The 22,117-nt window shown below is 41.0% G+C and overlaps 1 protein-coding gene and 1 pseudogene across 1 annotated transcript; one reads left to right on the top strand and one right to left on the bottom strand.

Annotated features, from left to right (window-relative positions):
• Nucleotides 1-1,644: 1,644 nt before the first annotated feature.
• On the bottom strand, nt 1,645-9,454 carry LOC115136702 (diacylglycerol O-acyltransferase 2-like; annotated as a pseudogene).
• On the top strand, nt 9,401-15,482 carry LOC115136701 (microtubule-associated protein 6 homolog). The gene is made up of 3 exons (XM_029672374.2): nt 9,401-10,559; nt 11,675-11,900; nt 13,596-15,482. The coding sequence occupies exons 1-3, from the start codon at nt 9,811-9,813 to the stop codon at nt 13,800-13,802; spliced, it is 1,182 nt and encodes a 393-aa protein (XP_029528234.1). The 5' UTR covers nt 9,401-9,810; the 3' UTR covers nt 13,803-15,482.
• Nucleotides 15,483-22,117: the final 6,635 nt, after the last annotated feature.

The following is a 22,117-nucleotide window of genomic DNA, read 5'->3' as shown; positions in this document are numbered from 1 at the left end:
AGTTAAAGCTTTGTCGCAAATGGGTCTTAAAAATGGACAGTGACCCCAAGCAGACTTCCAAAGTTGTGACAAAATGGCTTAAGGACAACAAAGTCAAGGTATTGGAGTGGCCATCACAAAGCCCTGACCTCAATCCTATAGAAAATTTGTGGGCAGACCTGAAAAAGCATGTGCGAGCAAGGAGGCCTACATATATGACTTAGTTACACCAGCTCTGTCAGGAGGAATTTGCCAAAATGCACCCAACTTATTGTGGGAAGCTTGTGGAAGGCGACCCAAAACATTTGACCCAAGTTAAACAATTTAAAGGCAATGCTACCAAATACTAATTGAGTGTATGTAAACTTCTGATCCACTGGGAATGTGATGAAAGAAACAAAAGCTGAAATAAATCATTCTCTCTACTATTATTCTGACATTTCACATTCTTAATTCCTAACTGACCTAAGACAGGGAATGTTTACTAGGATTAAATGTCAGGAATAGTGAAAAACTGAGTTTAAATGTATTTGGCTAAGGTGTATGTAAACTTCCAACTTCAACTATAGTTATCCGTTTTGAGCAGTTTGAATAAGTTACAGTTAATTGTATTGTTAGCAAATGACAAGACAAAGAAAAGTGAATATTGCATTTTGAAAAGCAGATATATTTATTGAATATGTATCCATATTGAAAGAGGGATTTGGTGCAGTGAACAAGTTACTTTCTTTGTTTTAATCAGTCAACTGAAAATGCACTTAGAGTTTTGAAACATCTCAATGATCTGTTTTGAGCTTAGAAAGGGGAAACTGAATGTATTCAACTGAAATGTGTCTTCCGCATTTAACCCAAACCCTCTGAATCAGAGCGGTGCGGGGGGGCTGCTTTAACACATCCATGGCACCCGGGGAACAGTGGGTTAACTGCCTTGCACAGCAGATTAATGACAGATTTTACCTTGTGAGCTCAGGGATTCGATCCAGCAACCTTTCAGTTACCGGCCCAACACTCTAACCACTAGGCTACCTGCCACCCCATGTACCACATACTTGTGAAAATTGCACTAAAGGGATAGAAAAACGTGTTCAACCAATAAAAATACATTTTAGATTAAACTCATGAACCCATGTAGAGTCGCTTGCCCTAGTTCCTGCTATTAAATGCTTGAGTTTGAATGAAAGGAAGCCATTGTTTAATGATCAATAAATATTTTTTTAGAACATGCTGTAAAGTTCAAATTGCAGAGCGTTATGTGTTTCTTATTATAATTTATCATATTGATTTAGAAACAAGGTTCAAAACAACACCTGCTTGACAACTGCCACTGCTACACAGACAAAGATATATTTATCTTAAACTCGTCGATTGAACCCCTTGTCATAATAGAAGAAGAAAAAATATTTGAGTGCAAATAAATATCTTGCAACGACCAAATAAAACACCTTAATTTTGGTGAGATGTAAAGACAAGCGACATAAACATATTTTTTTGAAAACGTACAGTATGTGCTTCTTTTGAAATAATCATACCAATATACATGACATGTTAATGATGTATTCTACAGCTGTTTGTCTAATAAAAATACATTTTGGAATACTCTTTCATTTGTTGGTTCACTTTTAACAACTTCATGATACTACTAAAAACTATTTTGTTCATCCACATTTTTATTGTTTAGCCGTAAAATCCAGAACATTAAAACAACAACAATTACAGGGTGAATGGCTCAAAGGCATCAGTTCTTTACAATGAACAAACAAAGATATCAAATGTTTTAAAAGCATATGTTTGAGAAGCAACTGAAAGTCAATACGGTGACTAACTGTATCTCGTTAAGCTGTGGTAGCTAACACCCTACACCCTCAACAGATACACATGATGGATGAAGGGCTGGGGACCACTGCACTGACTGACAGGCAGATTCAGGGCTTCAGTGAGGGCTTAGTGGCTTAATGATTCATGCTATGATAAATAACATCAAAGGGAATTCATTCTTTATTACCATTTTTAAGAAGGAATAAGACATGTAGTTTGAAGACACTTTCATGTTTTTCTTGTTCAATGCCCTTCTAAAATAAAGGAATTTATAGCGTGTTTATAGCGTGTTTATGAAGACCTACATTCTTATCATTGTTATGTGAACAGATAGTCTCAGATTATGATAATGTGGCAGCTACATCTTGAGTGTCTATTGAACCTCATTTGCTATTATGTTGGAAAAATTAAGATACATTTGTGAATTTAAATAGTCTCTCTCTGAACAATATTTTCTTTAAATATAGGCACTGATCCACTGAATAGTTATATTAAAACATACAAGCAACTAATAATACATGATCATGTATGCCTGCTTGATATACAATACTTTACAAAAGGTTTTAATAGCTGGCAAACGTTTGTTCGTTCAATGTAGTGAAGAGTCAAGACACACCTATGTGGCCATGAAAGTGACTTGTTAAGACAAATTCAGCAAAGATTTGACATCACAATGTTTTCTTTGCAAATATCTTTGGAAAATGCCAAAAAACAACCCCGTTCTGATTCATCAAACAAAAATATTATGGATATAAAATACACATTCTGTTTTATTTACTTCAGCAGAACCATAAATTGAGAGAAGTATGCTGCCCCCTGGTGGTTATATTGAAGTGAACGTGATGAGAGCAATAATGCATAAAATGTATTGCAGTAGGCTATGCTTCCAGACAGCAAACAAATAACAACCCAGGACACTTCACCTAGTGACTATCTTAGAAAAGAACCGGCAGCATTAATGTCTTCACTCATGCTGCCAAACATACCCTCGTAAAACTGACTATCCTACCAATCCTGGACTTCGGCGCTGTCATTTACAAAATATCCTCCAACACTCTACTCAGCAAATTGGATGCAGTCTATCACAGTGCCAACCGTTTTGTCACCAAAGCCCCATATACTACCCACCACTGTTCTCGTTGGCTGGCCCTCGCTTCATATTCGTCGCCAAACCCACTGGCTCCTGGTCATCTATAAGTCTTTGCTAGGTAAAGCCCCGCCTTATCTCAGCTCACTGATCACCATAGCAGCACCCACCCGTAGCATGCGCTCCAGCAGGTACATTTCACTGGTCACCGCCATGAACCAATTCCCCCTTTGGCCGCCTTTCCTTCCAGTTCTCTGCTGCCAATGACTGGAACGAATTGCAAAAATCACTGAAGCTGGAGACTCATATCTCCCTATACTAACTTTAAGCATCAGCTGTCAGAGCAGCTCACAGATCATTGCAGCTGTACATAGCACATCTGTAAATATCCCATCCAACTACCTCATCCCCATATTGTTTTTTTGTTTGTTGCTCCTTTGCACCCCAGTATCTCGACTTGCACATTCGTCTTATGCACACCTATCACTCCAGTGTTAATTACTAAATTGTAATTACTTCGCCACTACGGCCTATTTATTACCTCCCTAATCTTACCTAATTTGCGCACACTGTATATTGAATGTTTCTATTGTGTTATTGACTGTACATTTGTTTATTCCATGTGTAACTCTGTGTTGTTGTTTGTGTCGCACTGCTTTTGCTTTATCTTGGCCAGGTCGCAGTTGTAAATGAGAACTTGTTCTCAACTGGCCTACCTGGTTAAATAAAGGTGAAATATATATATATTTTTAAATAACCTTTGACCTGTGAGATTTTTCTGTTAGTCACAGCTTCAGTCATTATGTACAAGGCGTATCTGGAGCAGCCAAAGAGCAGTACTTGTGTCTGACCCAGCCAGAATATGACCACACCTCAGTGAATCACCAGTACATCCCCCTCCCTCAGCCCAAAGTGGGTCTTGTGCTTGTCAAATAGCTGTGTAAGGGAGCGTACGTACATGGTGTGGTAATGGTTCACTTCTTCTTGGCTGGGTAAACTGATCTTGGGCATCTCCATGGGTTTTCCAACTGAAAGACAAAATAATTTCCTAACCAGATGACAGTCTCAGTGTTACTCACCCTAAAATAGATCAAAATGCACTTGAATTCTACACTGAACAAAAATATAAATGCAGCATGCAACAACTTCAAATGTTTTACTGAGTTACAGTTCATAGAAAGAAATCAGTCAACTGAAATAAATTCATTATGCCATAATCAATGTATTTCACATGACTGGGCAGGAGTTTTTGCCCACAAAATGGCTTTATTACAGACGACCCCACAGGTGGAGAAGCCGGATGTGGAGGTCCTGGGCTGGCGTGGTTACACGTGGTCTGTGGTTGTGAGACCAGTCAGATGTACTGCCAAATTATCTTAAACAATGTTGAAGGCGGCTTATAGTAAAGAACTGAACATCCAATTATCTGGCAACAGCTCTGTTGGACATTCCTGCGTCAGCATGCCAATTGCACGCTCCCTCAAAACTTGAGATATCTGTGGCATTGTGTTGTGTGACAAAACTGCACATTTTAGAGTGGTCTTTTATTGTTTCCAGCACCTGTGTAATGATCATGGTGTTTAATCAGCATCTTGATATGTGGTGGATGGATTATCTTGGCAAAGGAGAAATGCTCACTAACAGGGATGTAAACAAATTTGTGCACAGAATTTGAAAGAAATAAGCTTTCTGTGTGAATGGAAAATTTCTGGGATCTTTTACTTCAGCTCATGAAACATGGGACCAACACTTTACATATTGCATTATATTTTTGTTCGGTATAGATTAGATCCAAGGCCATTCTCCACATACATAACTTAGTGGCACTTTGTTTTAGGGGAACAGAAATGACTGAGAAATGACATGGTCAAATGGTAATTACATACCAATACCTTTACAGAACACCCCTTGTATTTCTATGGAATATGGTAAGCTTACCAACTGAGTTGATGGGTTTGGAGAAGGGAACCAGGCCCCAGGTGTCAGGGGAGAAGAGGCCCCGGCCTCTGTAGCCCCCTCTGGATCAGCCTCCACCAAGATCCCTCATTCAGAATCAGCTTCTTATACACATCATTCTCCCCAAACGAGTACTCAGGCACCAGGTCAGCCCTGGTAGACAATAACACAATAAGACACAACACAACATAGTCAGTCTCACCTCCAGATGATCAGTGTGACAGTCTGTTTAAAGTGTATCTGCTTGGATCAATGTAGCTTTCTGGTGTGGGTCGTTTGTGTATACCATGGGGACTTACCCTTGTTGCAGAGCCAGTTTCACAAAGCCCTTGCGGTTCTTTAGGGTGAGACAATGAACTCCTGGAGTACAGTCCAGAGATTCAGCTGCCCCTCCAACAGTAAGAACGACTGCATTCCCTGTCCCATTACACGACAGAATGAACTCCAGTGTGGCGCGATTCACAGGACAAATCCCTGAATAATAACAACAAATCACTCTTTTTAGGAGCAACATTTACGGAACTACTCAATCATATCTATAAATGAAACATTTACTGTCCTTGAAGGGAAATTAATCTACAATGTATGTTCACGTTATAAACAATCACTCATTGTTTTAGTATGGGTTGAAACTAACCAGAGTCCAGTGTCCTCACCTGCAGACATCAGGTACTCTCTGGCTAATGGCATGTGGAAGTTTCCAGCCAGGGTAGCCACAAATGGTGTTATTCCAGGGAACTTGGCTGAAAAACCATTGGCTTCTGTTGCAAAGTTACAAAGTGCTCCAAAACAAAAGATTCCATGTGGGTGGGAGCCTAGGATATAGTTCCGATTGAGCAACAAGTTGTGGGTCTTGATAAGCTGGAGTCAGAAGATTGTTAAATATGAGACTCGACATTGAAATTATACTAAATATTAAATATTGGCCTTAACCACAGTTAATTTCCCTTTGGAATGTGACAAAGCAGTGTGCAGTTACTATCACTCACTCGGATAGGGAAGTAGTCTCGGTAGTAGGTCCAAACTGTCCAGTTCCTCACCCACGAGAACCTTCGGCCAGCTAGGAGTCAACACATCATATCACCAACAAAAAGATACAGTAAGTCTGAAGAACAACCAGTACTCCAGCTGTATTCTCTATAATGTAGCATTTAGCTTGCCTTGTTTGTGTGTGTTCCAATCATAGATGAGCCAGGTGGTGTATGAGGCCCACCAGTAGTCAGTCCAGAAGAGGAACAGCATCACCACAGAGCATATAGGGTCTGGTCCAACACAGAGAGGGGCAAGAGGATGAAACACAGATTAACTTTGAATTGTCAAACATCCTATTGTTTTTTAAATCTGAGAAAATAAAAAAATCTATACAAAAAAGCACACAAGTTTGAGAATCATAATTAACTATTTGTGTTGTGTCATAGCCAGTTAGAGGTTGTTCAACCCATTAACACTGTGGTACAGTGTTTATGCCCTCTAGTACGCAACAGTTTTCCAAGAAGCCCAATAAAAGGCTGGCCATTTATATACTGTTCATAAATTAAAAACAAAAATCCAGTACTTCAGCCATTTGACAGTGAAGTATATGGAGCTCAGCAGATAATCTCACCTAATGATGAGGAAGGAGACAATGAACTGCATGACAGAGAAGACCTGGACCTGGTTCTCCAGCCTGGGACACCAGGCCCAGTGCATAGAGAGCAGGGACTGCAGGGCCGACAGGAGGACGGAGCCAGTGCCTGGAACACATCACATTAGGATTGATAAACTTAAATGTCAACACTTTGCTACTTAATTAAGAGTGAAGATACTGGAATGGATTTATTGCACCCTGTAAAAATGATCTTACCTCGCAAGACACAGGTGTATGCTGCAAGAATTGTCTTCTTAACTACAAAATTGAACATAGAAAGCCAGAAATGTTAGCTGTCAAAGGGCAATAAAACGAGTTCTCTCTTTTACAACCCATGACATCAGTGCTCTCTCACACTTGGTTGAACAAGTTTATACCCCTCAAAGGAGGGGTGACAGTGTGAAGGGTGCTGTGACTGTCACAGAGCACATTGTGTACTCTCTTTGTATTATTGCAGGGGACAACTGAACATTGTCCTTGAATATTATCTGTTTCATTATGTCAAAATGTTGCCTCTCTTTAGTCATATAACATGCCATTTATAAGCTACATAAGCAAGCAGTCTGGTCTCATAGACTAGGCGTCAAATAGCATAAAAAATAAGATATGTTATGTTTGGTATGGTTACATAAGACAGATGGTTACTTAAGGCAAAAACGAAAGTAGGGTGGTTGGTCAGGGTGGATGGGTGGTTGTATAATGTGAACGTCTAGCAACTCAAAGGTTGCGAGTTTGAATCTCATCATGGACAACTTTAGCATTTTAGCTAATTAGTGACTTTTGATGTAGTTAGTACTTTTTAGCTACTTTGCAACTACTTAGCATGTTAGCTAACCCTAACCTTAACCCATTTAGCTAACCTATCACCTAACCCTAACCTTAACCCTTTTAGCTAACCTTTCCCCTTTCTCTAACCCTAACCCTAACCTTAACCCTTTAACCTAACTCATAAATGTAACCCTAACCTTAACCCTAACCCCTAACCCTAACCCCAAGCCTAGCTAATGTTAGCCACCTAGCTAGAATTCGTAATATATTGCACTTTTGCAAATTCGCAACATACTGTACGTTTTGCAAATTCGTAACATATCATACTAAATGGAGTGTCTCAGATTTACATACAGAATAATATGAAATGCTCTGAGACCAGTTTGAAGCAAGGGATGAAATGTGTGTCAATGATGATTGTCAACTAATAAAGGAAATGTTAGCAAAATCGAATAGAAAAGTAAATATAATTTTTCTTTGATTGGACAAATGTGTTTGCTTAAACAATCAATCCATGGACCATGAGGTCAAAATTGAAATGAACAGATACACAAGCAGGGAAAATCCACTGGTAGTCATAGGGTGAGAGATTCCGTTACAGCGCTTTGAGACAATGTGTCTCAGAGACTGTCCTTGGTTCATAACAGCTATTGTAGCTTCACAAAGCATATCTTTGTTTCGCAATGATTCTGTAATCTTAACATTTTTGCTTGATAAAAGACACCTTGACCCCACATTGAAACCAATGGTGAAAATAAACATGAAAATGTATCTTGCATACTGTACATATTTATAAGGAGTCTTCTGTGAATCAAGTATAATAGAATAACTACTGCCAAATTTTCCTTACTTAATGTACAGATTTAAACATTCTGACATTGCTCATCTTAATATTTATATTTATATATTTCTTAATTCCATTATTTTACTTTTAGATGTGCGTGTATTATTGTTAGATACTACTGCACTGTTGGAGCTAGGAACACAAGCATTTCACTACACCCGCAATAACATCTGGTAAATAAATATGTGTATGTGACCAATAAAATGTGATTTGATTTGATGAGCAATGACAGGTAGGCTATCCATCAATTCCACTTCTAGTCTCATTGATGGAAACAAAATGCCTAAACGCATTATAAGCCTCATATTGGCTCATCAGATAACTTTCTCACATGATATGAAACCCAAACAATTATGCAATTTACCCTTTCCCAAAGCCTATGTAATATGTCCCTCCATTATAATTGGTGTTACTCTCAGCCATTTGTAGATGTTTTGAATAATGTACTGGTTGTTCCAACTATTTGTAGCTTTTTCTATCCCCCTGTGTTTCTGTTTGTTCCCAACAGTGTTTCAGTGACTGATATTTGTGACCTTCACATACTCAATAAAGTAGGACAACACATTGAATCACACCCCACTACCCTCAAGCACCATAGGTCTACTCATAATTATTCAGTACTGATGGTATAACTAAAGCCTACTCACAGAGCTTTAGGCTATACATATACAGGTAACTGCCAAAATAAAGGAAACACCAATATAATGTGTCTTAAAATAGGGTGTTGGGTCACCACGAGCCAGAACAGCCTCAATTCACCTTGGCATAGATTCAACAAGTGTCTGAAACTATATTGGAGGGATGTGACACCATTCGTCCAAGAGAAATTCCATAATTTGGTGTTTTGTTGATGGTTGTGGAAAACGCTGCCTCAGGCGCCTCTCCAGAATCTCACATTAGTGTTAAATTGGATTGAGATCTGGTGACTGAGATGACCATGGCATATGGTTTACATAATTGTCATACTCATCAAACCATTCAGTGACCACTCATGCCCAAAATAATGGCCATTTTTATACATGACCCTAAGCATGATGGTTTTAATTGCTTAATTAACTCAGGAACCACACCTGACTTCGTGATACTTTGTACCCCTAATTTATACTCAAGTTTTTCCGTTATTTTGGCAGTTAACTGTACATCTCCCGCCATTAATTCTAATTTATAGTATGTGAGCGCTGAGGTATGCTATACTGTACACTAGACCGACGTTTGCCGTGTCTGTACATCATCATCGGGAAAGGGAGGGTTAACCAGGCAGCATCTCCTCCCTTTGCGGCCTAACGGTGACGGACCCAGGTGACAGTTCACCGTGCAGACCCCGAGCATCTTCTGAGGTTTCTGGAACGTAGCGGGGTGGGGCCCCTCTGATGCGCATCAGAAAGCCGATCCAGACCGCGAATGCAATGGGCTCCTCACAGCAAATTCAGTCTATTTCAGTTTAAATTATAGTAGCTGTGTAGAACTAGTAGCCTACAAAGGACTTTCCTCGTTTGTATTATAAGGCTCTTCAATTTCTTACCATCCAGCAAGCATCGTAGGATTTCTGAAAAATAGAGACATAGGTAGACACGTAAATTTTTCTGACTGGACAGAATTTGAGTGTGCGCAGGCAGCATCATTTTCCCGTCTCTGGTCCGTGAGTAGGACGTTCATCCAGGCCTCTCTCATCAGTAGCTTAAAACTTTGATTCAGATTTTAAGTACATAGGTTATTATATATCCATCGTTGATTATGGCCTGGCCGTGCATCACACGGGCTTGCTGCATTAACCGCTTCTGGAGTGAGTTAGACAAAGCGGACATCGCTGTGCCTTTGGTTTTCACGAAATATTCGGATGTGGCTGAGGTGCAGCATCTCCACCCTCAGCCACCATCTAGACAGACGAGGACCGGCCCCATCACCATAGAAACCCAGCCTTCTCACAGTGAACAGGAGGCGGCGGCGGTAAAGGCACCGCCCGCGACTGGTGCCGCATCAGGAAAACATGGCTGTAGTGCGTCTGTGATGCGCCAGGATTTCAGGGAATGGAAAGATATACGCCCGGAGCCCAGCTGCAAACCCAAGAATGAATATCACCCCTCCGCGACACCTTTCCACAACGTAACACAGTATCAGAAGGATTATAAACCATGGCCTGTCCCGAAAAAGGGAGACCACCCCTGGATCCCCAAACCCAGCCCAACTGCCTCCTTCGATGCCCAAGAACGGGGCGTGGGGACCACAACGAAGCATGCAACTACAGAGCACGAGAGCGGCGTGGAGAAGAGTGAAATTGAAGAAAAGGTGCAAGAGAAAGTATCCAAAGAGAGGAAAAAGAAACCAGTGAAGAAGGAGAAAACTGTAGAAAAGAAAGTGAGTGCCAAAATGGAGGGACAGCCACCGGCAGATGTCACTGTGGAGGGGAAAGGAAGGGCAGCAGCAGACGCGCTGAACAGACAGATAAAACATGTCGTCTCAACTGGCACTGGCAGCTCTTATAGGTGAGGATCTGACTACAGTGGGACTATGTATTTCATTGAATGTTTATTATTGAATTACATTATGCACACATGTTCTGCCTCTGAAATATACCTTTGTTCACAGTTTAAATATGTCAACCCTAAATTAAACATAGAATGTAGGCCACAAATAACTTTATTGTGGAGCCCAAAAGTATTTTAATAAAAAGGCCTAACACAATATTTTGTGTTGCCTGGACAATACTCAATGTACAATGTATTACACAACATCTTAATATATAATTGCAGTAACTACCTAAATACATGCATCAATTGTTAATCAATTGATTTAAATGTTGTGCACATGTTGGTAAGCTAAGAACATATTGTGCACAACATCTAAATACATGTGATTAATAATTGATGCATGCATTTTTGGTAGTTACTGTACTAGCAGTAGGAAAGCCAAGATGCATGTAGCCTTCAGTCTATTGACAATAAAACACACATCATCCCTACTGGGCTATATAATCTACTCAAGAAAGCCCACTCTACCTTTCCATCATTAACTGTACATGTCCGTTTTTTTCTAGGTTCATCTTAAATGGGGTTTATTTGTGAGATATTTGATCTAACATACAGTATGTTCTCTAATTTCAGTGTCCTGTGATCTAATATTGTCATAGATAGCTACTGCAGCATTGATTTCTCCCCGTTTCATCCTCCTCTATGGTTTTACCAGATCAATACAGTAGCACATCATGTCAAGGCCAAGGCAGTAAAGGAGCTCTGTATATCCCTGAGGCCTCCCTGGAGGGGCTCTCCCTCATTTGTTTCCCTCATTTTTGACTGCATGGTCAATTGGTTTTTGTGTAAAATGTGTAGAGTGTTTTGCAGTTGTTGTCTGTGTGTGAAAAGAACCAGAAGCCCTGTGTTGCAGTTACTGTAATGGGGAGTAAAGTGACTAACGAGTCATGCTACCCTCCCTGTGTAGACTTCGGCTGTAAATCTGATGAGTCATTTCAGTCCATTTCCTTCCACAGATTTTGGGCAACAACATTGTTTGTCTGGGATTCATAATAAAACTAAGTGATTTTTTTTATGATGAACAGGGGAACTAATGATTTTGCTGAGTTTGCTGATTCATTGTTTTTCAGAAATGAGTTCAAGGCGTACAAAGATGTGAAGCCAGTGAAGTCAACCAAGCCCCAGTCTCAGTACAAACCTCCTGCGGATGACAAGGACAAGTCCAGCCTGGAGACCAGCTACAGCGCCACCTACAAGGGAGAGCAGGCTAAGGTGCAGCCCACTGACAACAAGCTGCTGGAGCGCAGGAGGATACGCAGCCTGTACAATGAGCCGGGTGGCAAGGAGACCACCAAGGTGAGCCCACATCAACATGCATGTGACAATGAACACTAACTATTTTATGTTAAAATGTCTATCTAATTGTACAAAATACATGTTCAATTTCGAGTTTTCAAACCCGTTGCTGTGACGGGCCAATTCATGTTTATGTCTCAGTGAAAATTAGGATAAATCCAAATAATGCTAATTAAACTTCAAACTGCATTAGTTACATTGGACATGGTTGATTTCATGTATATGTTCTCCTTCAAGCAACACCAATAACCATTTAGATCATGAAATTTGATTAGGAAATTCTACATAATACAAACATCCCTGTAGCCTGTTTCATGGTCCTGTTAGGCGTGTATATGGGAGGCGAAGTCAAGTGCAGGAGAGCGGAGTATATTTAACAGGCCCACTTTAATACCGGTCAACAATGACAGCACATAAAACATACTAGTGCCACAAACACGGTCTATAACAAAAGTACAGCGCCTGACAAAATAATCACGTAACAATAAACAATTACACACAAAGACATGATGGGGAACAGAGGACTAAATACATGTAGATTGATTGGGGAATGAAAACCAGGTGTGTATGGAACAAGACAAAACAAATGGACATATGAGAAATGGAGCAGCGATGGCTAGAAAGCCGGTGACGCCGAACGCCGAATGCCGCCCGAACAAGGAGAGGAGCCGACTTCGGTGGAAGTCGTGACATGTCCTAATAACTTTGTAATGCTGTACAGTATAAAGTCCCAGAATAACTGTCTAAACTACAAAATTAAGATAAGCATTAGCACATCACAAAACTTATGTAATCAATCAGAGTTAATTAAATCTCCACATGCATGTTTATGAGCGGTAGGAACGTCTCATGTGTCTGCATGCTGTGTTTATATGGCCCTTCCATCTCTCACTCTTGTAGGACTGTTCTGAGACTGAGAGCAGCTCTATTCTAGATCTGCTGTAGTCAGGTGTGTTGTCAATTTATTCTGGAAGGCATGGAGGTTGACCTCAAATTAACTCACACCTTGATTAAGGCACCTTAACCAACAGGACTAGGGTCACATTAGTCACCAAACTGCCAGATATTCAAACCTTCAGCAAAGCTGTCAGCCACATCCTCAGAGTTTGTACTGCCTCTCTCAAGACCACCAAGAGAGCTTGGATTCATTCAATTAACGTGTTGTTTTCCATGACATTTCACCTCTCAATCCTTTGGTTTGATTGGTGTTAGGAGAGGCACCTTCTACAAAGGGAAAATAGCACAATTCTCTTTACAAAAAAAATCATAATTCGTTGAATATGACCAAAAATATAGTCTTGTCCCAGGGAAAGGGAATAAGATTGTGCATATTATGTTAGCTGTTCATATACTAACCCCAACTTCATACATCTTCATAAAGATTTTGTTCTAACCACGCATTGCAAATATTATCAACAAGATGGTGACATTTGCTCTTTTATTTTTATTTGATGTTAGTAACAGCATGTAACTGTATGTATTGCATGCTCAGAAAAAATATTTACTGTAACATCTCCAGGAAATTCATTGCCAGTGTTCACCTTAGAGATTCATGAGCTCTTTGTTTCATTGTAGCATACAGTATAAGTCCAAAGATGATACTGTAACCTGTACTGATGACATTTTGGCTGCGTAGTTTACCTACAGTTTTAGGAAGATGTCAAGTATAAAATGCCCTCCTCTCTGCCTCTGTAGGTGGACAAGACAAAAACCAAACCAAAAAAGACAACGACAACGAGCAAAATGGTGAAAAAGGTGAAAGAGAAGACCATCGCTGGTGCACTGTCAACCAAGAAGAAAACCTCCACGAGCACCAAGCCAGACGAGTCCAAGCCAGAGGGAGGCGTTATTTCAAAAAAGAGCAAAGAGATAAGCAACAGACTGGCTGAGGCAAAAAAGTAAAAACAAATCATCTCTGCACTACTTTACTTAGGGAATTAAAGGCTGCCTAATGAATTAGAGGACTATCATCCATTTGGTCTATCTCTTTCTCTGTATTTTCCTTCATGTTCCTCATCTCTATGTATACGCATTAGATGTGGAGCTTTTAAGTTGACATTTTGATGTTTTCACCATGCTGTCATTTAACTATAGTGCTTTGTGCGTGTCTGTGTGATCGCGGGTGTGTGTGTGTGTGAGTGTGCACTTACTCTCTCTGTTATAAGTTCAGCACATATTTTGCACATTATTTTGTTGCATTTGTCAATCTTTTGTAGAAAGAAAACCATTGTAAAACAGAGAGTCATTGATACACAGTATATGTAGAGAACCGTTATTGGCTCTTAAATGGCTATTGAAGGCAGTGAGGTTTTGATTATTTTTCTGACTATATCCTCATAGTGATAGTCTCTGTTCTTATTTTCCATCTCTTAGACTGCATTGACTATCTGGTCTCTGCAGATATAAAATCTTAATTACTGTAGCATTTCCTGGTTACAGTGACTCCACTCTTTGAACCTAGATTTCATTTAATTATTCAGGAAGATATCTGGTTTCATCAATTTGGTTGCTAAGGAACCAGCTGAACTGTAATGTCATTTCTACAGCTTGCATGCAAGGCCCTCTTTCTGGTTGTATAGTCGCATTCAAATATCCTATTCCCATGGTCACAATCTAGTTTGTATTTTAAATCATTCATGAGAAATCAAAGGGGGCAAACCATTTCCAGAATAACTGCATGTGTAGTGATAGTCTGATCTCATACCATAAGTGTCTACACAAACAAACAACAAAACTGTCACTGACTTACAGTACAAAAGATGGCACATAGTATTCTAGTGCCTATTGAAGCTGTTATGTCAACCCACCAGCTTTGTAGTTCTGCCTTCACACACATGGTTCTACTGCCTTCTTCAATGTGAGAACCACTTTGTCAACTTTCCAGTTATTTGATACAGTATGAAAACGGATGTATTTCTGATAATACACCCCTCTTTAATTATATGTCGTTATTTTATCCATTACAAAGCTGTGATGCTATTTGTGTGCAAAACCATGTATAATGTTAAAAATGAGCATATGTATGATATAGGAAATAGGATTTTGGTATTTACTCAATCACCTCCACTTTCTTCAATGGGCTCAGTAGTTACGTGTAAAAAGATAAGGAGTGGGCCAGGATTAGAAGATCAAAATCGCTTTTTGGAACATGCAGCTGCCTGTCTGGAACCATTGATATCAGATCAATTCACAGTGAATGTGAGTGCTACTCTCACCCTGTCTCTCTTATGTACAGTCCGCCAGTGTGTTACAGTATGTGGCAGTCCTCCTCCCATATGCTGTTGTGCATCTGCTACTGTCTATTGTATCCCAGACCACCCTGCTCTCTGCTGCCTGTCAGGGTTCAGTGTGTTAGACCTCCGCAGCCCACCTGCTCCTAGCGCCTGCCCCCCAGTACTAACGTGTTGAGCACACCACACCTCGGTGCTATGACACTCTGAACTATATGCTGTCAGTTTGATGCTAATGTACTCAAACCGTGTGAAATGATGACAATATGTCATATACTGCAGATGTGTTGTGATTGTGTGCTTGTATTCTCAGCTTGCTCTGAATGAACTGATTAAAAATGTTGAAGCAGAATCTGAATGTTGTGATTTATTACCATGATACAGTATTAGTTAATGCACATATCTTGAAGCCTTGAACTGGCCCATAGACACTCTCTCAGACTCCTTCAGAAGATGTACAGTGCCCTCCACTTATATTGGCACCCTTGGTAAATATGAGCAAAACGGGCTGTAAAAAAAAAATCTTTGATGTTTATTACATTTACATTACATTTAAGTCATTTAGCAGACGCTCTTATCCAGATCCTCTTGGTCTTTCATTCAAAAAAATTCACAAAACAATCAAACCTTTAATTGAAGTAAATTGATTGAAAAAACGTATTGTGAAGTAAATTATATAAATATTTTTCTCCAAAATGTGTGCTACAATTATTGGCACCCCTAGAAATTCTTATGAGTAAAATCTAACTGAAGTATATTCCCATTCATATTTTACGTTTTTAAATTCACCTGAGTGATTAGAATTACTAAAATGGTAAGCCATGACTTCCTGTTTCACTGGGGTATAAATATGAGGTGACATACAGGTAAAGTTCCCATAATCATCCATCACTATGGGAAAGACCCGAGAATACGGTAATGATGTGCGACAGAAGGTTGTTGAGCTGTACAAATCAGGAAATGGCTATGAGAAAACAGCTCAATGGTTGAAAATGCCCATTTCCACTATCAGGGCAATAATTAAGTTTAAAGAAACTGGAGATGTTAACAACGGGCCTGGAAGACGACGTGTGTCTATATTGACCCCACCCACAGTGAGGAGGATGGTTAGAGTGGCCAAAAAATCTCCAAGGATCACAGCTGGAGAATTGCGAACATTAGTTGGGTCTTGGGGTCAGAAAGTCTCCAAAACTACGATCAGACACCACCTACATAACCACAAGTTGTTTGGGAGGATTGCAATAAAAAGCCTTTGCTGTCATCGAACAACAAACTCAAGCGCCTACAGTTTGCCAAACGTTACTGGAACTTTCAATGGGACTGGGCTCTATGGTCAGATGAGACCAAAGTAGAGCTTTTTGGAAACAAACCCCAGAGGTGGGTTTGACGTAGACAGAAAGATAGTCATGCAGAAAAGTACCTCATCCCCACTGTGAAGTATGGTAGTGGATCTTTGATATTGTGGGCCTGTTTTTCTTTCAAAGGCCCTGGACAACTTGTAAATAGATACATAGTATCATGGACTCCATCAAGTACAAGCAGATATTACATCAAAACCTGACTGCCTCTGCTAGGAAGCTGAAACTGGGCATTGGTTGGATCTTCCAGCAGGACAATGAACCAAAGCGCACCTCAAAACCAACACAAAAATGGTTCACTGACCACAGAATCAAGGTTTTGCCATGGCATTCCCAGTCCCCTGTCCTAAACCCCATATAAAACCCATGGGATGAGCTGAAGAGGAGAGTTCACAAGCGCCGACCTCGGAATCTGAAGGATCTGGAGAGATTCTGTATGGAGGAATGGTCTCAGATTCCTTGCCATGTGTTCTCCTATAATGCGTAAGGATGTTGGAAAAGACTCAGAGCTGTTATCTTGGTAAAGGGAGGTTGCACAAAGTACTGAATGAAGGGGTGCCAATAATTGTGGCACACATATAACAAATATTTGTTTTATGTTAAGAATACATTTTTTCTTTCAATTATTTAGCTGTAAAGTGACATTTTAATAACATCGGACCGAGGCTCTGCATCTGTCCTCGTGCTCCTAGACCTTAGTGCTGCTTTTGATACCATCGATCACCACATTCTTTTGGAGAGATTGGAAACCCAAATTGGTCTACACGGACAAGTTCTGGTCTGGTTTAGATCTTATCTGTTGGAAAGATATCAGTTTGTCTCTGTGAATGGTTTGTCCTCTGACAAATCAACTGTAAATTTCAGTGTTCCTCAAGGTTCCGTTTTAGGACCACTATTGTTTTCACTATATATTTTACCTCTTGGGGATGTTATTCGAAAACATAATGTTAACTTTCACTGCTATGCGGATGACACACAGCTGTACATTTCAATGAAACATGGTGAAGCCCCAAAATTGCTAGAAGCATGTGTTTCAGACATAAGGAAGTGGATGGCTGCAAACTTTCTACTTTTAAACTCAGACAAAACAGAGATGCTTGTTCTAGGTCCCAAGAAACAAAGAGATCTTCTGTTGAATCTGACAATTAATCTTAATGGTTGTACAGTCATCTCAAATAAAACTGTGAAGGACCTCGGCGTTACTCTGGACCCTGATCTCTCTTTTGAAGAACATATCAAGACCATTTCAAGGACAGCTTTTTTCCATCTACGTAACATTGCAAAAATCAGAAACTTTCTGTCCAAAAATGACGCAGAAAAATGAATCCATTCTTTTGTCACTTCTAGGTTAGACTACTGCAATGCTCTACTTTCCGGCTACCCGGATAAAGCACTAAATAAACTTCAGTTAGTGCTAAATACGGCTGCTAGAATCCTGACTAGAACCAAAGGATTTGATCATATTACTCCAGTGCTAGCCTCTCTACACTGGCTTCCTGTCAAAGCAAGGGCTGATTTCAAGGTTTTACTGCTAACCTACAAAGCATTACATGGGCTTGTTCCTACCTATCTCTCTGATTTGGTCCTGCCGTACATACCTACACGCTACGATCACAAGACGCAGGCCTCCTAATTGTCCCTAGAATTTCTAAACAAACAGCTGGAGGCAGGGCTTTCTCCTATAGAGCTCCATTTTTATGGAACGGTCTGCCTACCCATGTCAGAGACGCAAACTCGGTTTCAACCTTTAAGTCTTTACTGAAGACTCATCTCTTCAGTGGGTCATATGATTGAGTGTAGTCTGGCCCAGGAGTGGGAAGGTGAACGGAAGGGCTCTGGAGCAACGAACCGCCCTTGCTGTCTCTGCCTGGCCGGTTCCCCTCTTTCCACTGGGATTCTCTGCCTCTAACCCAATTACAGGGGCTGAGTCATTGGCTTACTGGGGCTCACTCATGCCGTCCCTGGAAGGGATGCGTCACCTGAGTGGGTTGATTCACTGATGTGGTCATCCTGTCTGGGTTGGCGCCCCCCCTTGGGTTGTGCCATGGCGGAGATCTTTGTGGCCTATACTCCACCTGGCTGTGCTGCTGCTCCAGTTTCAACTGGCCACCCCACATATGCTCTCTCTAATTCTCTCTTTCTTTCTCTCTCTCGGAGGACCTGAGCCCTAGGACTATGCCCCAGGACTACCTGACATGATGACTCCTTGCTGTCCCCAGTCCACCTGACCGTGCTGCTGCTCCAGTTTCAACTGTTATGCCTTATTATTATTCAACCATGCTGGTCATTTATGAACATTTGAACATCTTGGCCATGTTCTGTTATAATCTCCACCCGGCACAGCCAGAAGAGGACTGGCCACCCCACATAGCCTGGTTCCTCTCTAGGTTTCGGCCTTTCTAGGGAGTTTTTCCTAGCCACCGTGCTTCTACACCTGCATTGCTTGCTGTTTGGGGTTTTAGGCTGGGTTTCTGTACAGCACTTTGAGATATCAGCTGATGTACGAAGGGCTATATAAATACATTTGATTTGATTTGATTTGTAATTAAAAGTTAGATTTCTGTGAATATTTTGAATGAAAGACCAAGAGGATACATTTTTTTTTAAATGTAACAGCCTGTTTTGCTCATATTTACCAAGGGTGCCAATATTAGTGGAAGGAACTGTATTTGTGATTTTCATTACGCTACAGAGACTGAGTGAGAGCTTGCCAAACCCATTGGAGAATGAGGGCACCAAACTGCCTTTTTTTATTTTAGTGGACTTTAAAGATTCAGAGGCATTATGTTAGGTCCAGTGAAGATGGTTTGATTGCTTTGTTAGTCCTCATTGGGTGGTAAAATAAAGAGTTTCCTTATGGCAGTGAAATTTACGACCTGGCAAATTACAATTATTTAAGCATATAGGCCTAAAGTACAATATAATTTACATTTCAACTTGAAAAAAAAATTGCATTAAAATTTGTAAAACAAGGAACACAGAAACCCATCATCAGGAATCAGTTCTGAGATACAAACAGTCCCATAAACAGGAAGTCAACAAATGACTTTGCGTCCCATAAACAAAAGGTGCCCTCAGACAATGGCAGCTATAAAATGGAAACAGTAATTGATTGCCTTCTTAGCCAATCCATTAAAGGACTAAACACATGCAGTGTCTGTTGTTTGTCTGTGATTCAGTCATCCTGATGTAAAACCTCCTGAATAATTCAGTTGTTATGGGCCACTATTTGGAGAGCTGTATGAAATATTGAATGATGGAGCAGATACGGCAGTGGAAATGCCTAATGCAGTGTCCCCCTAATGCAGTGTTTGGCCAGAAGTGTCTGCAAGCAACTAGCTCGCCACGTTGTAGACCTTTGATAAATCAAATTAAATCATCAAATCAAATTCTATTGGTCACATACACATGGTTAACAATTCTAAAACAACTACCTAATACACACAAATCTAAGTAAAGGGATGGAATAAGAATATATACATGTAAATATATGCATGAGCAATGACTGAGCGGCATAGGAAAGATGCAATAGATGGTATAAAATACAGCATATACATATGAGATGAGGAGTGCAAGATATGTAAACATTATTAAAGTGGCATTATTAAAGTGACTAGTGGTCCGTTTATTAAAGTGGCCAATGATTTTAAGTCCGTATGTAGGTAGCAGCTTCTCTGTGTTAGTTATGGCTGTTTAACAGTCTGATGGCCTTGAGATAGAAACTGTTTTTCAGTTTCTCTGTCCCAGCTTTGATGCACCTGTACTGACCTCGTCTTCTGGATGGTAGCGGGGTGAACAGGCAGTGGCTCGGGTGGTTGTTGTCCTTGATCTTTTTGGCCTTCCTGTGACATCGAGTGCTGTAGGTGTTCTGGAGGGCAGGTAGTTTGCCCTCTGTGACCCTCTCTGCAGACCGCACCACCCTCTGGAGAACCTTGCGGTTGTGGCCGGTGCAGTTGCCATACCAGGCAGTGATACAGCCCGACAGGATGCTCTCAATTGTGCACCTGTAAAAGTTTGTAAGGGTTTTAGGTGACAAGCCAAATTTCTTCAGCCTCCTGAGGTTGAAGAGGCGCTGTTGTGCCTTCTTCACTACACTGTCTGTGTGGGTGGACCATTTCAGTTTGTCCGTGATGTGTACGCCCTGTTGTTCCGTCAATGTGGATAGGGGTGTGCTCCCTCTGCTGTTTCCTGAAGTCCACAATCATCTCTTTTGTTTTGTTGACGTTGAGTGAGAGGTTGTTTTCTTGACACCAGACTCCGAGTGCACTCACCAACTCATTGTAGGCTGTCTCACCATTGTTGGTAATCAAGCCCACTACTGTTGTTTCGATTGCAAACTTGATGAGTTGGAGGCGTGCATGGCCACGCAGTCATGGGTGAACAGGGACTACAGGAGGGGGCTGAGCACGCACCCTTGTGGTGTCCCGGTGTTGAGGATCAGCGAAGCAGAGATGTTGTTTCCTACCTTCACCACCTGAGGGTGGCCCGTCAGGAAGTCCAGGACCCAATTGCACAGGGCGGGGTTGAGACCCAGGGCCTCAAGCTTAATTATGAGCTTGGAGGGTACAATGGTGTTGAATGCTGAGCTGTAGTCAATGAACAGCATTCTTACATAGGCATTCCTATTGTTCACATGGGATAGTGCAGTGTGATGGCGATTGCATTGCTGTGGACCTATTGGAATGGTATGCAAATTGAAGAGGGTCTAGGGTGGCAGGTAAGGTGGAGGTGATATGATCCTTGACTAGTCTCTCAAAGCACTTCATGATGACAGAGTGAGTGCTACGGGTCAATAGTAATTTAGTTCAGTTACCTTTGCATTCTTGGGTACAGAAACAATGGTGGCCATTTTGAAGCATGTGGGGACAGCAGACTGAGATAGGGAGAGATTGAATATGTTCGTAAACACACCAGCCAGCTGGTCTGTGCATACTCTGAGGACGTAGCTAGGAATGCCATCTGGGCCGGCAGCCTTGCAAGGGTTAACACGTTTACATGTCTTACATACATCGGCCACGGAGAAGAGGGAGTCCTTGGTAGCGGGCAGCGTCAGTGGTATGGTATTATCCTCATAGGGGGCAAAGAAGGTGTTTAGTTTGTCTGGAAGCAAGACATCAGTGTCAGTGATGTGGCTGGCTTCTTTTTGTAGTCTGTGATTGCCTGTAGATCCTGCCACATACGTTTCATGTCTGAGCCATTGAATTGCAACTCCACTTTGACCCTATACCAACATTTTGTTTGTTTGATTGCCTTGCGAAGGGAATAACTACACTGTTTGTATTCGGCCATATTCCCAGTCATCTTTCCATGGTTAAATGCGATGGTTCACACTTTCAGTTTGGTGCGAATGCCGCCATCTATCCACGGTTTCTGGTTAGGGTAGGTTTTAATAGTCCCAGTGGGTACAACATCTCATTCATCAAGGATCTCCCTATACTTTGCTCCGTTCATCTTTCCCTCGATCCTGACTATTCTCCCAGTCCCTGTCACCAAAAAACATCCTCACAGCATGATGCTGCCACCACCATGCTTCACCGTAGGGGTGGTGCCAGGTGTCCTCCAGACATGACGCTTGGCATCTTGGTTTCATCAGACCGGAGAATCTTGTTTGTCATGGTCTGAAAGTCTT

Source organism: Oncorhynchus nerka, linkage group LG11, assembly GCF_034236695.1.
Source record: "Oncorhynchus nerka isolate Pitt River linkage group LG11, Oner_Uvic_2.0, whole genome shotgun sequence".
Classification (NCBI taxonomy): domain Eukaryota; kingdom Metazoa; phylum Chordata; class Actinopteri; order Salmoniformes; family Salmonidae; genus Oncorhynchus; species Oncorhynchus nerka.
This window is presented reverse-complemented; position numbering and strand designations above follow the sequence as displayed.

What these genes read in the sequence shown, in the direction of transcription:
- LOC115136701 (XM_029672374.2), top strand. Translation starts at nt 9,811, where the DNA reads ATGGCCTGGCCGTGCATCACACGGGCTTGCTGCATTAACCGCTTCTGG. An exon ending in GGCACTGGCAGCTCTTATAG is followed by an intron (nt 10,560 to 11,674) that starts GTGAGGATCTGA and finishes ATTGTTTTTCAG; the next exon opens with AAATGAGTTCAAGGCGTACA. An exon ending in GTGGCAAGGAGACCACCAAG is followed by an intron (nt 11,901 to 13,595) that starts GTGAGCCCACAT and finishes CTGCCTCTGTAG; the next exon opens with GTGGACAAGACAAAAACCAA.